This window comes from Artemia sp. Qi Xiang Cuo, chromosome 10 (assembly GCF_049724085.1).
Source record: "Artemia sp. Qi Xiang Cuo chromosome 10, ASM4972408v1, whole genome shotgun sequence".
Taxonomy (NCBI): domain Eukaryota; kingdom Metazoa; phylum Arthropoda; class Branchiopoda; order Anostraca; family Artemiidae; genus Artemia; species Artemia sp. Qi Xiang Cuo.
The window spans coordinates 48,066,730-48,082,974 of NC_142803.1; the positions used below are offsets into that span (position 1 = coordinate 48,066,730).

A 16,245-nucleotide genomic window follows, 5' to 3' on the forward strand; every position below is an offset into this window, starting at 1 on the left:
TGATTTTCATAGCATTACCTCAGGACTTAACTTTCCATTATCTGAACTAGTTTACTTAAATTACAGATTCGATTGCCTGATTAAATATCAATGTTAATAATAATGGTCAAACATCAGCCAAATAATATGCCTAAAGAGGGGATTTAATGCTTGCAGTCCGAGTAGCAATGGGCAAATAGCCGAAATTCATAAAACTAGATGTGAAAACCACACAGAAATAAATGAAAGCCCTCCAAAAAAAATGTCTTTGACCCATTCTCTTCCCACACTATATACAGAGTACAGTCACTGCTATACCTATAAAATATAATATAAATTCACTAAAAATACTTTCTTTTGAATTGAAAAATTACGACTCACGGAAAGATCCTCAAACGAATGACTCAAAATAAAAATTGATATCCTAAAGAAAAGTAAAAGAAAAAAAAAACTTTAAGTTAAAAGGAAGAAGATACAAATTTTAGTTTTTTATACTTTGACATAGGAAAATTCACTAATACTTCTTCCAAAAAAGTACATAACCATCCTTATAATTTACAATTTAACTCATTATATAAGAGGCAATTTTTTAGCGCTCACAAATTAGGGGGTGGAGTATAAATGCTCTTTCATTAGTACTTACTCATAACCTGTTCATAGTCTTCATAAGGTACAACACCTATATGTGGCTGAAGTGTTGTAAACGGATAGGGAGCAACTTTCGTTCGCGAGCGTGATACTGCTTGCAGAAGAGTTGACTTGCCTGCATTGGGAAAACCAACCTGCAAAAATTTATGTAGAACGAATCACACAAGCAAATAGCTAACATTATTATGGGCGAAGAATAGAGAAGTATCATAATATTATTCTAAGGAGGGGGGGAGGGGGTAAAAAAATAAAATAAAAAAGAGTTTTTAGGATTAGATCTTTGAAATATTCCTTTTTTTGAGGAGGGGGTATAGATAGCTAAATGAGGTTTTTCCTGTAAATAATTACTTAATCACAATATCCGAGAAGCTTCTGATCCCAAAATAGCGTACCCTAAGCTTCGTTGCAAAGCGTGAATCGCAGAAGCAAATATTCAACTGTCTTCTGCAAGGAGTATCAGACTAACATTCCAAGGCAGACATGACACTTAAAAAAAATGAATTTTGGTAGAGGAGGGTTCAACAGTTGTAAGTGGCTATTCCTCTAACCAAGTCCTAATACTAGAGAGGCTTCTAGCCCCAAAATAGACTATACCGACCAAATCAGTCCAAATCACATAAGCAATTAGCAAACATATTTTCAGGAAGAGAGTGGAAGGGCATCAGAGTATCATTTTAGGGGGGGAGGGCGTTAGAGGGGAAGAAAGAAAGTGGTTGTTTATGCTGAAATATTTGAGCCTTTTTATTTTTGTTTGGGGGGGGGGGGTAGCTTATAAGTGATTAATCTTCTGAGGGGCTCCTTAACCTCTCCACTGTATAGGCTTATGGCCCAAAATAGCGCATACTAAGCTCCGAATTTGACGTTTCTTTTGAAAGTAGGTAATATAGGAACCAGTAATTTTTACGTGAGAGAAAAGTAGATTTGAGGGAAAAATGTATTTTTTTTCGTGCCCAGATTCGTTCCGAGGTATAATATAGCACATAGCACATATTTGAACGTACATAATATAAAAAACAACAGAACAGAAATCTGACCACTTTTACATGAGCTAAGGTTGCTGTAAAAGCTAAATAGCTAAGTAGGGAATCCTTTATACACTAAAAACCCATTCTCTCAAACTACGGATCGCACATATGGACATGAAAAATTTCATTCGCATCTAAACTTGGCGGTTCACATGCAATTGCCTAATAAAACTAAACTAATGATCATCGTTCTCAATAAAAGGTTCTTGCCGTGTTTTTCTATGCTTTGTTCCAGTAATGTGGCAAATTGATCTCCTTTTTAGGACATTGGATACGTTTATCGCCTTAAAACAATTATTCGCCTTCGTCACTTAAATTATTTACCACCCTAACGACACGATATAAGGAAGACAGACAAATATTGAAAAAGTCTAGTACCCTTTGTTACTGGGCTTCTCAATAGCTGATCGTTCTCCCTTTTTATTCATATCATCCATTTTAAAACGCATTTAAACCTAGTAAAATCTTTACCTACTAAGCATTTTTTTAGATTTTAACCTATTTGTCCTTACTTAATTATGGCGATTGATTTAATGTTGTTTTTTCACTTCTATTTTATGTTTGACCGACTTTCTTCTCCCTTTCGTTTGTTTCGTATCCATATTACTCATCTACGGTTGCGTTTGAGCACTATTAACTGATTATTTGTTATATCGCTTTGTGTGTATGTGTATATTTTTACTATAAAAGGGAAAGAATACAACGTTGGAGTCTACAGTCCCTAACGGCGGCGCTAAACTCCATTTCATAGCTCTTCAGCCAGGAAGTGCAATCAAGAGCCTGTCATTCTGTGCTTTCGCACTCCCTTCATGATTTACCTTTCCCAGACTCCCCAGGTACCCATTAAGAGCTGGGTCGGCTCTGTCTGAGTTTACAGAGTAACACCAGTGACCCCTGTTCCCAACCAAATAGCCAGCGACACCAGGAATCGAACCCCTCCCCTCAGGAACAAAGAATTTCAAGTCCAGCGTGCCAATCTTAATCTTGCTCCTCTTAAGCAGGTATCTTAATCTTAGTCCTCCTAACTCCTGTTATTGATTAGTTCTTCTTTCTTGACTGTATTGCTATCGTTATAGTACTTTTGATGCTTATTTTTAACTCTTACAACATACTTTTTTTTTTTTTATTTAAAACCCGCTTACTCCACACACGTCGCTGTGATCTTAAAGAAAATAAATTTTAAAAACAATCACTCTTCCTGGAATACTCCCCCACGGTAAATTCTCACCTAAAGAAAACTCCATCTCCGTGGAAAATTCTCCCATGGAGAATCTTTCTTCTGCGCGATTCTTTCTACGTATTAACAACGATCGTATTACTAAATTAAAAAATATTTGAGAAATTCCTCCCTTTTGCAAATTCCACCTCCACGTAAGTCCTCCCCTCTCTTATGGAAAATCTCCTTCCTACACTAAATTTTCCCCAGTGCATTAATAATGATCGTGCTTCTAAATTTAAAAGAATTTGATAATTAAGTTATGATTATTAACTTCCACGGTAAATTTTTCGTTATAAAGTATAAGTACATATACTGATATTTAGTATCAAAAGGTTAATATTATTTGATTTATGAAAATTATAAAAGTAAAAACAGTTATATTTTTTCAGTAAAGTGCAAATTATGTTCTGGCCTTGGGAAGGCATAGGGGTTTTTGAAGGCATAGGGGTTTTTGAAGGCATAGGGGCGAATTGAAGAAGATCCACATGACAGTGCAAAAACGGTAGCTGGTGATTTTACATTGAATGCTAGGTACTCACATTTATCAACATTCAGGGTTGGTCCAATATTAGAAAAAAGACGAGAAACAAGATCAACTGATCAACTGCGATTTATAATCTACTCATTGATAATAAATCAATGGAATGCATGATAGATTAATGAGACGGAAAATGAGTAGTATTGCAGAGGCTGTTGTATTGAAGTGAAAACATTGAATTAAATGCATTTCAAGCTGGCCTAAGGTTCTGATTCTGAGAGGGAGTGGACCCATTTATTTCACCTAGTTTAAAATGAAATGAGGTTATAGGCATCATTCGGAGGGACAATTTAAAAATTATAATTCATGATCAACTGATTTATGCGTTGCCAGGTTCATGGGCGTAGGCAGCATCTTGTGTAGGGGGGGGGCAGCCGCTTCTGTGATGGAGGGGGGAGGGATCTTACTAATACTTCCCGAGGTCCTTTGAATATAGGTCTTTAGAAACTAGTCATTCTATATTTCACTAAAACTCGGCCTTTAACATTTTCCATGTTCAACTTTTCCTGCAACAGTATAACATAAGAGACCCCCTATCCTACTTCCAATTTTCCAGAAAACATAGACACCACAAAAGCGATTTGACACAAATCACATTATGGTTAGATAACAGCTTCTTCTAGGAATTCAACTCAAAAGTTTACAGTTGGGCAAAATTAAATATTAAAATTGGTATAGGGGAGACCGGCCCATGTCTAGCCAAAGCAAACAGTTTCAATACAAAAACCTATGGGGCTTCTGGTGGATTATAAACGCTCTGACAGATTGCAGTGTATTTTTTTTAAAAAGTCTGACCTTAATTAATACTTTTACCAAAAATTTCAGATTGGATCAGGTTTTATGGTGATTAACTCTTGAATTTTGTTCAATTTCGTCTGAAAGCCTACGCCTAATTACGAATACTAGAAAACTCGCGTTGTAAACTCACATTGTATTCTCCTATTATTTGCCTGTTTTTGGCAGCTAACGAGACATGCCATCTTCACCAGTTTGCTGTTAGTATTTTTTCATCCTGTGGGATAGTGAACTCCCATGTTCAGCCACAATACCCAGAGTAAATTTGGCATGCCGTACCAAGGTGTCCAAAAGTGGGCTATGCTTGTAAAAGCTGTGTAAACAGCATATTTAAAGGTTGAAGGCAAGCTTAAAACCCAATACTGTGTTATTTCTGGCGTTGTTTAATCCTGTAGAACAGTAGGTGAACTGAAGTTTTTTTTTTATGTTAAATTTCATTCAAGATAAAATGATTAAAAGTAAAACAGGAGAGAAAAGAAAGAAAGGTGGCTGTGATCCAGAAGAAAATAAAATAGCAGTTTTTTTCTGTCTTATTCTACAAGAAGTCAGTTGGATTCTCTGGAAGTACCACGGGTGTCCCTAGAGGAACGCTGCAAGACTAAATAAAAAAAAAGTTGAGAAGCCGAATATCCCTCTAAAAAGTCTGGACCTGAATTTCCTTACACCCTGTTACAACCCATTATCAATATTTACAGAGGAACAAGCAAAAAGACTAAGAACTTATTTGAAAACAATAGCTTATATGCTTTCGACTGTATTCCCCTAGAAGTGTGTAAATTTGCATACACTTATGCTATTATTAAGAGCATAAAAGTACCGGATAACGGAACTGCAAAGGTAATGGAAACAGTGGAGGAATTACAGGTAAAGATTGGTACCGTGGTTTTATGTATTGACTAAAAACTCTATCAGTAAGAACGCCAATAAGTACAAGTCTATGAAGGACAACTGCTTTCAACTGTCACAGTGCAGGAGCTTTCTTTGACAACCTGGATTGAGGCCTATATAAACACATTTTCAGACCACAAGACATTTGAAGTTTTGACGAATCAGGTCTGAAGACATCCACAATCCTGGTAAGATCATTCCACAGCGAGCCCAGAAGTAAGCAGGGAAGGTCACGTCAGCAGAAAGAGGTCAGTTGACCACGATTTGTGCTACTGTTAATGTGTTGAAAACAGAGCCCCCCCTCTGATTAAGTCCCCACAAACAGAGCGTCCAGAAATTTTACTTAGGGGAGCTTTACCAGAAACCATAACAATAAGGCTAAGAAAATACTTCTGGCTGGATAATTGCCCCTTATTTTTTGCTTTACTTGCAGCATTTTATCAGTCAACTCAAACCCAAAAAATCAACAGGAAAAAAATATATGAAAAACTCAGAAGTGCTCACTGACACCCCTATGAAAGAATGCATTACTGCTAGGATAAAAGATGTATCTGCCAAAAAGCCCTAGTCCTGGAACGGAAGAAAGTCAGACAAGTGAAAAGGCGTAAAGGCGTGTCTCTGGCAACAAGAGTTACAGTTAGAGTGACGATTCTGACGTAGATGATCCTGTATACAACAACTCTTCAGACCTCAGCATAGACATTGATGACAAGCCCCCTACCAGTAACTTCTAATTTGAGACTGAGAAAGTCAAGGCTGGTGATTACATTCTGATTGAGCTGAAGAGCAAGAAAGGGAATTCTGTTCACAATATTATCATTGTCAAAAGTAGCAACTGAAGAACTTAAGGTCCTCTTTTGGAACAAGACTGGAGCAAGAGACTTTGCGCTAAATAGTGTCTTAATACAGAAGTTGAAATAAAACTGCCACCACTGAAAGGTAGAACACCAAGATTAGTGGATCGACTTGCTATTTGTGTTGATCAGTCAATATATAATTTGAAATTAATACTCTTTAGTTTTTTTTTTAACTTAATGAAATTCATTTTGTAGTTTTTTATGCTGACCATATTATTTCTTAATTTTATAGCCGAAAAACAAGCTTTAATGTTCCTCTGGTCACTTTTCTTTTTCTTTTGTCCAGTGGCCAAACGTAAGGCAGAGACGACTGAACCAGTGCCAGGATGGTCCAGGTTTGGCACTCTTGACCACTGGGATAGAGAGGCATCCAGGTTGAAAAATGGCGGAGTATTTCTAATTGTATTTTGAGTTACTTTTGCTTTGACATGCTCAGCAACTTCTTATCGCTTGAATCAATTCATGGAGAATTAAACAAGTCAAAATCAGCCGATCGTGGGCCAGTCTCCTATCTATATATCGGACCGAAAATCAATATTGAAGATCGAAACGTAAATGTTGATATCGCAAACGATATTTAGAAATTTCTGTTTATTTCCAGTTTTTTTTAACCATCTACCAGGTAACATCCAACAAAAAATTCCAACATACGAAAAGTTCTCGCAAATATCTATCGTAAATTTGAAGTTCTAGGGGTGGGGGCAGCTGCCCCACCCCCTGCCCCCCCTTCCATACGCCTATGGCCAGGTTCATTTTTTGTCAAAGTATAAAATTAGACTAGGTTAAGAGGAGCATTTAAAATTAACTATTTATTAAATTAACGTCGATACGGCAAAACTTAGAATAGCGCCAGTTTTGTTTGAAGTTACAAAGAGTAAGATAAGTGTACAAAAACAGATACGCACCATGCGCGCTAGGCACCAAGAATCCGCCAGTGAGCCTCCACCCTGGACGGGCGCGAAAGCAGGACTGGCAACTTAATTTTATGTTTGTTTGATATGTGTGTATTTTTTAATGTTTTTTTTTTTAATTAACCGATTAGCTTCTTTGCTAAATTAAATAAAAAAAACAAGTTTTTTTAACTGAAAGTAAGGAGCGACATTAAAACTTAAAACGAACAGAAATTATTCCATATATGAAAGGGGCTGTGCCCTTCTCAACGCCTCGCTCTTTTCGCTAAAGTTTTTTATTGTTTTAAAAAATAAAGTTGTGAGACATAGCCAAACTTTAGCGTAAAGAGCGAGGCGTGAGGAGGGGACATCCCCTTTTATATACGGAATAATTTCTGTTCGTTTTAAGTTTTAATGTCGCTCCTTACTTTCAGTTAAAAAAACCTGTTTTTTTATATAATTTCTGATCGTTTTTTAGTTAATGCAGCTTTTATTTGCATAAAAATTTTACTTTTCTTTTGCTAAATGGATGTCTTTACAAATTAACTTACGTAACTAACTTCTATATTCGTATATTTTTCTTCTGGCAAAAAATACAAAGTTGCAGATTTTTGCAGATATGAGCTTGAAACCTATGTAATAGGGTTTTCTGATACGCTGAATCTGACGGTGTGATTTTCATTAAAATTCTTTCACTTGTAGGGGATGTTTCCCCCTCTTTAAAAAATCGAGTAAATTTTCTCAGGCTCGTAGCCTTTGATGAGTAATACTAAACTTAATAAAATTTATATATTTAGAATCAGCACTATAAACACATTCTTTTGATACATTTATTGACATCAAAATTCCGTTTTTAAAAGTTTCGATTACTATCGAGCCGTATTACTTGTTTTTTTATTGTTTTTTTTTATTACGTATATGTTATTACGTATATGAAGGGGTTCTCCCCTTATTCAATAACACACACATTACTCTAAAAGTTAAAAAACAAATATCTGATTAAAAAACCCCAGAATCACACAGACCGATTAAATATAAGATGGATCTCTTTTTAAAAATCTAAAAAAAAACTGTTGCGTAAACAGCGAGGTATTGATTTGGGGGAGAACCCCCTCACATACGTTATAATTTCTGTTCGTTTTAAGTTTTTATATTCCTTCTTACATTTCAGTTGAAAAAACTTGTTTTTTTTTATTTAATTTCTGATCGTTTTTTAAATTATTCTTGGAAATCCGGCGCCCCCTTCATAGACATGTCCCTTACCCCAAAGAAACATCCTCCACGGAAATATTCTCCAGAGTAACCCCCTCCTCTAGCCATCCTCTAGAAAAAATCCTTCCTGAAAATGGTTGTATACTTCCCAATAACCAATAAATAATGCTGGCAAGTCCGGCGCCCCCTTCATGGCAATTTCCCTTCCCCCATGAAAACTTCCTTCATGAACAGATCCTCCAACATAACCACCGACCCACCCATCCCTCCCCCAGCGATAAAAAAAAACCACCAGAAAACTTTTGTATACTTCCCAATAACCAATACTATATGTTAACATTGGGTAAAGTTCATAACTTTTAGCCCTCCCTCTGGGAACTTCGGGGGATTAAGTCATCCTAAAAGACATATTTATCATATTTTCGACCATGCTGAACAAAATGGCTATCTCAAAATTTTGATCGGGTGACTTTTGGAAAAAAATAAGCGTGGGAGGGGGCTTAGTTGCCCTCCATTTTTTTTGGTCACTTCAAAACAGCACTAGAAATTTTAATTTTCGTTCGAATGAGCCCTCACACGATATTCTAGAACCACTGGGTCGATACGGTCACCCCTGGGGAAAAAAACAACAACAAAAAAACAAATAAACACGCATCCGTGATCTTTCTTCTGGCAAAAAATGGAAAATTCCATATTTTTGTAGATAAGAGCTTGAAACCTCTACAGTAGGGTTTTCTGATACGCTGAATACGATGGTGTGATTTTCATTAAGGTTCTATAACTTTCAGGGGGTCTTTCCCCCCTTTTTTGAAAATCAGCCAAATTTTCTCAGGCCTGTAACTTTTGATGGGTAGCACAAAACTTGATGAAAGTTATATATTTGAAATCAGCATTGAAATCTGATTCTTTTGATATATCTATTGGTATCAAAAACCCGTTTTCTAGAGTTTCGGTTACCATTGAGCCGGGTCGCTCCTTACTTACAGTTCGTTACCACGAACTGTTTGATAGCAACTTTTCCTCTTTACAGCTTAAAGAAAAATGTTCAGCTAAAGACTTACGGCAGACCCTTCACACTTCTAATTTTTAACCGTTTAGTGTTGGGTTACCCTTATACAATAGTTTCCCAAAATAAGTTTTCACACAGCTTAAAAACACTGTATTTTTCACAAAATTTCAGGGGGAGGGCCCCACAAACACACCTTCCAATGAAGTGCATCCCATATCCCCTGAATGTGGACCCGCCTACCCCCCCCCCCCAAATAAAACACTGAAATTACGCCCAAGAATGAAAATGAAAGTACACATAAGCTACTTACTAATCCCACATGAGCTATAGTTTTTAGCTCAACATTATACCAAAAACTCTCTCCATCTGCTCCATATTCTGCTATATCGGGCGTCTGATTTGTCGACGACGTGAAGTAGGCATTCCCTTTGCCACCTGCTCCACCACGCGCGGCTAAAAACATAGCTCCTTCTTCTGAAAGCTCAGCTTCTATTTTTCCATCACGCGATTTGAAAACAGTACCAATAGGAACCTGAAGAAGCAGAAACTAAATTAATTTAAGCACAGATGAAAATTTTATCGAACAGATAGATTGGATATCATAGAAGACATTCGGTATAATAATGATGTAGATTATTTTTCTGGATGGGTAAAATAACCAGATGGCTAGTAATTATCAAACAGCAACTATCTTGACATTTTTAAACATTTAGTAATTATCAAACATATTGTCCTTTAAGCTGGAATCAATCCTTTAAGCTGGAATTATGTTTAAAAAGCATTACTCTCCCTGCATTTGCTCAAATTTTGGAGGTAGACCTCATCATTTAATTTTTATATTATTAAAACAAAAAAAAAAATCCGAAAAAGTGTAAAAGTCTAGAACCTATTGCGTCATTGGCGCTTTACTGAAAACCAATTTTATTACAAATATCTTCTTTTGTACTTATTATTGAAAATAAACATTGAAATTATAGTAAAATTTTAAACTGATGAGCTTTCAGCAATTAATATAATTGTACATCAAATATTCAGTTTAATTTATTGGTTCTTTCTAAAGTTGTTCAAGACGAATATAGTTTCACTACAAACAAGAGTTTGGATACTGCCCCCTTCATTGAACTGTAAATAAAAACCAAACACCCTACTGCGTCATTGGCGCTTAACGGAAAACGAATTATATTACAAATATTTTCTTTTCCAGTTCTTACAGCATTGAAAATAACAATAAATTTTACAGTGAAATAAATTATTGAACTGATGGATCTTTCAACAATTAATATCATTATACATCAAGTATTCAATTTGATGTAGTTTATACTTTGCAAAACTGTTCAAGACGCATATAGTTTTCAGTAAAGCGCCAATGAGGCAGTAGGTTTTAGACTTTCTCACTGAGAGAAGGAGGCAAAACCTAACCTCTTTATTGTAGTGATTTTTGTTCGTTTCATGCTTGATTTGCTTATTCAACTTAGGCTTAAATAGTTTTAAGATTTATTTATTCATTTACATCAATATCTATTGTATGTTTGTTTGCATTGATTGTTTATTTAATTCCTGCTCGTTTTAAGTTTCATTTATACTTCAATAGCAAAACAATTTTTTTTCGTTTTAAGCTTGATTTTCATATTCAATCGAAGCATTACTCGCTTTAGGATCTATGTATTCATTTATAATATTACTTGTTGTATGTTTTTTGCAATGATTGTTTATTTTATTTCTTTTCGTTTTAAATTTTATTTATTCTTCAATAGTACTTTTTGGTTGTTTTGAGTTGTCATTTTAACAGGTATCTGTATGTCTTGGGCTGATGTTTATAACGCCCTTAACTTTTCTTTGAAAAACTTATTTTCGAAAAGTTTTTTTTAATTAATTTTTGTTCGTTTTTGATTGCATAAAGTTTCAAGTTTTTAAAAATCCTTTATTTCAAAACCAAACTTTTCAAAAAAAATCAAATGTACATCAAAGTACCAAAACTGGTATCAAAGTAACAATATCAAAGTGAAAAAATGGGTTTGTGTCTATCTCGGAGTTTTTATTATCTGATATTTGAACTATTTTTAACAAAATGGCTGTCTCAAAATTTTTATCGGATGGGTTTGGGGAAAAAAGAGCGTGGGGGGGCTAATTGCCCTTCGGTCTCTTTTGAATCTTTAAAAGTGAAGTAGAACTTTCTATTTTCAATCAAATGAGCCCTTTCTGAAGTTAATACGAGCATCCCATCTGTAAGAGTCATATATACCCCCAGAGTATAGCTTACAACGCCTGTCCCTGGCCCTGGGGGTTGTGTCGACCCCGGAGTTTTAACATCTGATGTTTGAACTATTTTTAACAAAATTGTGCCCTCAAATTTTTATCGGATGGCTTTATCCATCCGATAAACCCAAAGGCGTGGAGGGCAGGAGGGGCTAGTTGCCCTCAAATCTTTTTTTACTCTGAGAAAATGAACTAGAAGCCCTTCCATACAAACCATATATGGCCCCAGGACATAGCTTACAACTCCTTCCCAAGGGCCCTGGATGGTCGTGTCGACACCGGAGTTTGTATTTATCTGACCCTTGACCTATTTTTAACAAAATGGCTATCTCAAAATTTTTATCGGATGCATGTGGGGGAAAAGGGCCGTGGGGGGATAGTTGCCCTCTGATCTCTTTTGACTATTAAAAACTGAAGTAGAACTTTCAATTTCCAATTTAATGAGCCCTCTCTGAAGTTTATACGAGCATCCATTCCACAACAGCTGTATATGCCCCCCAGGCATAACTTAAAACGCCTACCCCGGCCGCTAAAGGATTTCATCCATCCTGAAATTTTTGCTATATGATCTTTGAATCAGTCTGAAAAAATGGCTCTCTCTAAGTTCTTATCGGATGAGTTTGAAGAAAACGGGGCGTGGAGAGGGGGGGGGGAGAGGCTAGTTGCCCTCGGGTATCGTTTGACTCTTAAAAAGTGAACTAGAACTTTCAATTTCCAATCATATAAGCCCTCTCCGAAGTTTATATGAGCATCCTTTCCATAAGAACTATACATGCCCCCAGAGCATTACTTACACCGCCTGCCTCCGGGCCCCGGGGGGGGGGGTGTCGACCCCGGAGTTTTCATTATAAGATCTTTGAACTATTTTTGAGAAAATGGGTGTCTCAAAGTTCTTATTAGATGGTTTTGAGGAAAAGAAGGCATGAAGGGGGGGGGGGGCGAGTTGCCCTCCCATATCTTTTTACTCTTTAAAAGTGAATTACAACTTTCAATTTCAAATCAAATTAGCCCTCTCCGAAGTTTATACGAGCATACCTTCCATAAGAACCATAGATGCCCAGGGCATAACTTACAACGCCTATCCCCGGGTCCTGGGGGGCTGTGTCGACAACAGAGTTTTTTTCTATCTGGACTTTGAACTATTTTATATACAAAACTATTTTATAACAAAATATCATTCTCAAAATTTTTATCTGATGCATTTAGGGCGCAGAGGGGGGGGGGGCTAGTTGCCCTCCGATCTCTTTTGACTCTTAAAAAATGAGCAAAACTTTCAATTTCCAATCAAACGAGCCCTCTCAGAAGTTTATATGGGCATCCCTTCCATAAGAACTATATAACCCCCCAGAGCACTACTTACAACACTTGCCTCCGGGCCCTGGGGGGTTGCGTCGACACAGGAGTTTTCCTTATCTGACCTTTGAACTATTTTTAATGAAATGGCTATTATACGAATTTTATCGGAGGGGCTTAGGGAAAAAAGGGCGTGTGTGTGTCTGTGTGTGGGGGGGGGGGGGGTTCTAGTTGCCCTTGGATATCTTTTGGCTCTTAAAAAGTGGACTAGAAATTTCAATTTCCAATCAAAAGAACCCTTTCTGAAGTATATACGAGCATCCCTATCAGAAGAACCATATACGCCCTCAGATAACACTTACAACGCCTACCCCCAGGCCCTGGGGGGCTGTGTCGACACCGGAGTTTTGTTATATAATTTTTGAACAATTTTCAAAAAACTGGCTATGTCAAAATTTATAGCGGATGGGTTTTGAGAAAACGGCGTAGGGGGGGGGGGTTAGTTGCCCTTAAATCTCTTGACTCTTAAAAAGTGAATCAGAACTTTGAATTTCCAAACAAATGAGCTCTCTATGAAGTTTATACGAGCATTCCTTTTATAAGAACCATACATTCCTTTAGGGCATAGCTTAGAACGCCTTCCCCCGGGCCCTGGGTGGGTTGTATTGACACCGGAGTTTTTCTTATCCGACCTTTGAACAATTTTTTTAACAAAATATCTATCTCAAAATTTTCATCAGATGGGTTTGGAAAAAGAAGGCCTGGGGGGGGGGCTAGCTGCCCTCAGATCTATTTTGATTATTAAAAAGTGAGCTCGAAATTTTAATTTCCAGTCAAATGACACTCTCTGAAATTTATATAAGCACACTTTTCGTAAGAATCATATATACACCAGGTCCTAACTTACAACGCCTGCCCCCTGGTCCTGGGGGGTTCTGTCGACACCTGAGTTTTTGTTATCTGACTTTGGAAATTTTTTTAACTTAATCGTTATCTCAAAATTTTTATCGGATGCATTTGGGGAAAAAATGGCGTGGGGGGTAGTTGCCTTCCAATCTCTTCAACTCTCAAAAACTGAACTAGAACTTTCGATATCCAATCAAATGAGCCCTCTCTGAAGCTTTTACGGGCATCCCTTCCGTAAGAACCATATATTCGAACCATTTATTCCCTAAGGGCATAACTTAAAACGCCTGCCTCCGGGCCCTGGGGGGCTGTGTCGACCCAGGAGTTTTCGTTATATGGTCTTTGAACTATTTTAAAAAAATAGCTATCTCAAAGTCCTTATCAGATGGGTTTGAAGAAAAAAGGGCGTGGAGGGGGGGGGAGCTAGGTTCCCTCCATCTCTTTTGACTCTTAAAAATTTAACTAGAAATTTCAATTTCCAATCAAATGAGCCGTCTTTGAAGTTTATACGAGCATCCCTTCTATATGAACCATATATACCCCAAGGGCATAACTTACAGTACCTCCCCCCGGGCCCTGGGGGGTTGTGTCGACACTGGAGTTTTGTTATATGATCTTTGAACTAATTTTAACAAAATAGCTATCTCAAAACTTTTATCGGATGCATTTGGGACAAAAGGGCGTGGGGGGGGACTGGTTACAATCCAATATCTTTTGAGGCTTAAAAAGCGAACTAGAACTTTCAATTTACAATCAAATGGGCCCTCTCTGAAGTTTATACAAGCATTCCTTCCATAAGAACAATATATGCCCCAAGGGCTCAACTTAAAACCCTTCCCCTTAAGACTGTGTGGGGAGTGTCGTGCTCAAAGATATAATTTCCAGAACTTTCAACAACGCTGAACAAAATGGCTATCTCAAAATTTTGTTTGGATGTGTTTTCGGAAGTCGTGGGAGTGGTAGAGGCGCTAGTTACCCTCTAATAACTTTCGACTATCAAAAAGTGCACAAGCCCCCCCAATTTCCAATCGAATGTGCCCTTTTTGAAGTTTCTACGACAACTCCTTCGATACAAAGTGTCCTTGTCTAAAGAAAAAAAAAGCCATTTTAATAAATAAGCCATTTAAATTTCCTTTTTGAGTTTCCAAGACAATGCTTTCTATAAAAACCTTATATGCCCCCAGGGCATAACTTATAACCCTTGCCTTGAGTAGGCTGTGGAGGGGGGGGGGGGGGTCATTCGCAAAGACCTAATTTCCAGAATTTTCAACTACGTTGAATAAAACGGCTATCTCAAAATTTAGATTGGATGTGTTCGGGGAAAAGGTGGGCGTTAGAGGGGGGTTAGTTGCCCTCTAGTCACTTTCGGCTATTTAAAAGGGCACTATGCCTTTGAATTTACAATCGAATGAGTCCTTTTTCAAGCTTCTACGACAAAGCTTTCTATAAAAACCTTATATGCCCCCAGTGCATAACTTACAACCCATGCCCTGAGGGCTGTTGGGGGAGTGTCCTCCTCAAAAACATAATTTCTATCTGGAAATCAACTATGTAGAACAAAATGGCTATCTCAAAATGTTGATTGGATGTGTTTGGAGAAACGGTGGGCAAGGAAGGGGTGTTAGTTGCCTTCCAGTCACTTTCGACTATTAAAAAGGGCATTAGACATTTCAATTTCCAATCAAATGAGCCCTTTTTGAAGTTTCTGCGACAGCACTTTCCATAAAAAATCTTATATGCCCCCAGGGCATAACTTACAACCCTTGCCCTTAGAGCTGTGGGTGGGGGGGGGGTTGTCATCCGTAAAGACCTAATTTCCAGAACTTTAAACTAGGTTGAACAAAATAGCTACCTCAAAATTTTGATTGGATGTGTTTGGGGGAAAGGTTGGCGTGAGAGGGGGGTTAGTTGCCTTCTAATCACTTTGGGCTATTAAAAAGGGAACTAGCCATTTGATTGTCCGATCAAATGAGCCTTTTTTGAAGTTTCTATGACAAAGCTTTCTACACAAACCCTATATGCCCGTAGGGCATACCTTAACATCCCTACCCTCAGGGCTGTGAGGGGAGTGTCCTCCTCAAAACCATAATTTCTATCTGGAAATCAACTATTTAGAACAAAATGGCTATCTCAAAATTTTGATTTGATGTCTTTGGGGAAATGGTGGGCATGGAAGGGGTGTTAGCTGCCTTCCAATAACTTTTGACCCTTAAAAAGGGCACTAGAACTCCCGATTTCCAATCGAATAAGCCCCCTTTGAAGTTTAAACGACGACCCCTTCCATATGAAGTGCCTCTGGGGAAAAAAAAAATAAAAATAATAAAACACTGGAGCCGTATGGCCTTTACTATAGGCAACGCTATAGCGTTTCCCCTGACCTTTGGAGTTAGAAGATAGATAGTGACTAAAATAACACAGCAAATCCAACAACATTACCAGAGGGGGGAGGGGGATAAAATACACGGAGCTTAGGCCTCTCAGAAGCCCAGCACATGGCGTAATTGACTTGAGCTTTTTGCAGATTCTAAAAATTTATAAGGCATGATTTATAGAGAGAAATGTTAAGCAAGGATAAAACCAACTATGAAAGTGACACAGGTGACAAAGGGGTGAAAATACTACCAGCCTCGGGCTTCACAGAGATCAAGAATATGACGTAGTTGAAGGAAAACTTTTATTATATTTTTATATTTTAGGGTAAGAAAATTTTCAGGCGTAATTCAAAAAGGG

At 37.5% G+C, this 16,245-nt stretch overlaps 1 protein-coding gene across 1 annotated transcript in view; it reads right to left on the reverse strand.

Annotated features, from left to right (window-relative positions):
• The window catches only part of LOC148947833 (uncharacterized), a 262,032-nt gene that overhangs the window by 111,860 nt on the left and 133,927 nt on the right, over positions 1 to 16,245 (reverse strand). The window contains exons 5-6 of the mRNA XM_089095476.1: positions 9,371 to 9,592; positions 623 to 761 (exon numbers count right to left, since the gene is read on the reverse strand). Of these exons, the coding sequence (XP_088951602.1) occupies positions 623 to 761; positions 9,371 to 9,592 (361 nt within the window). The remainder of the gene's footprint in view (positions 1 to 622; positions 762 to 9,370; positions 9,593 to 16,245) is intronic.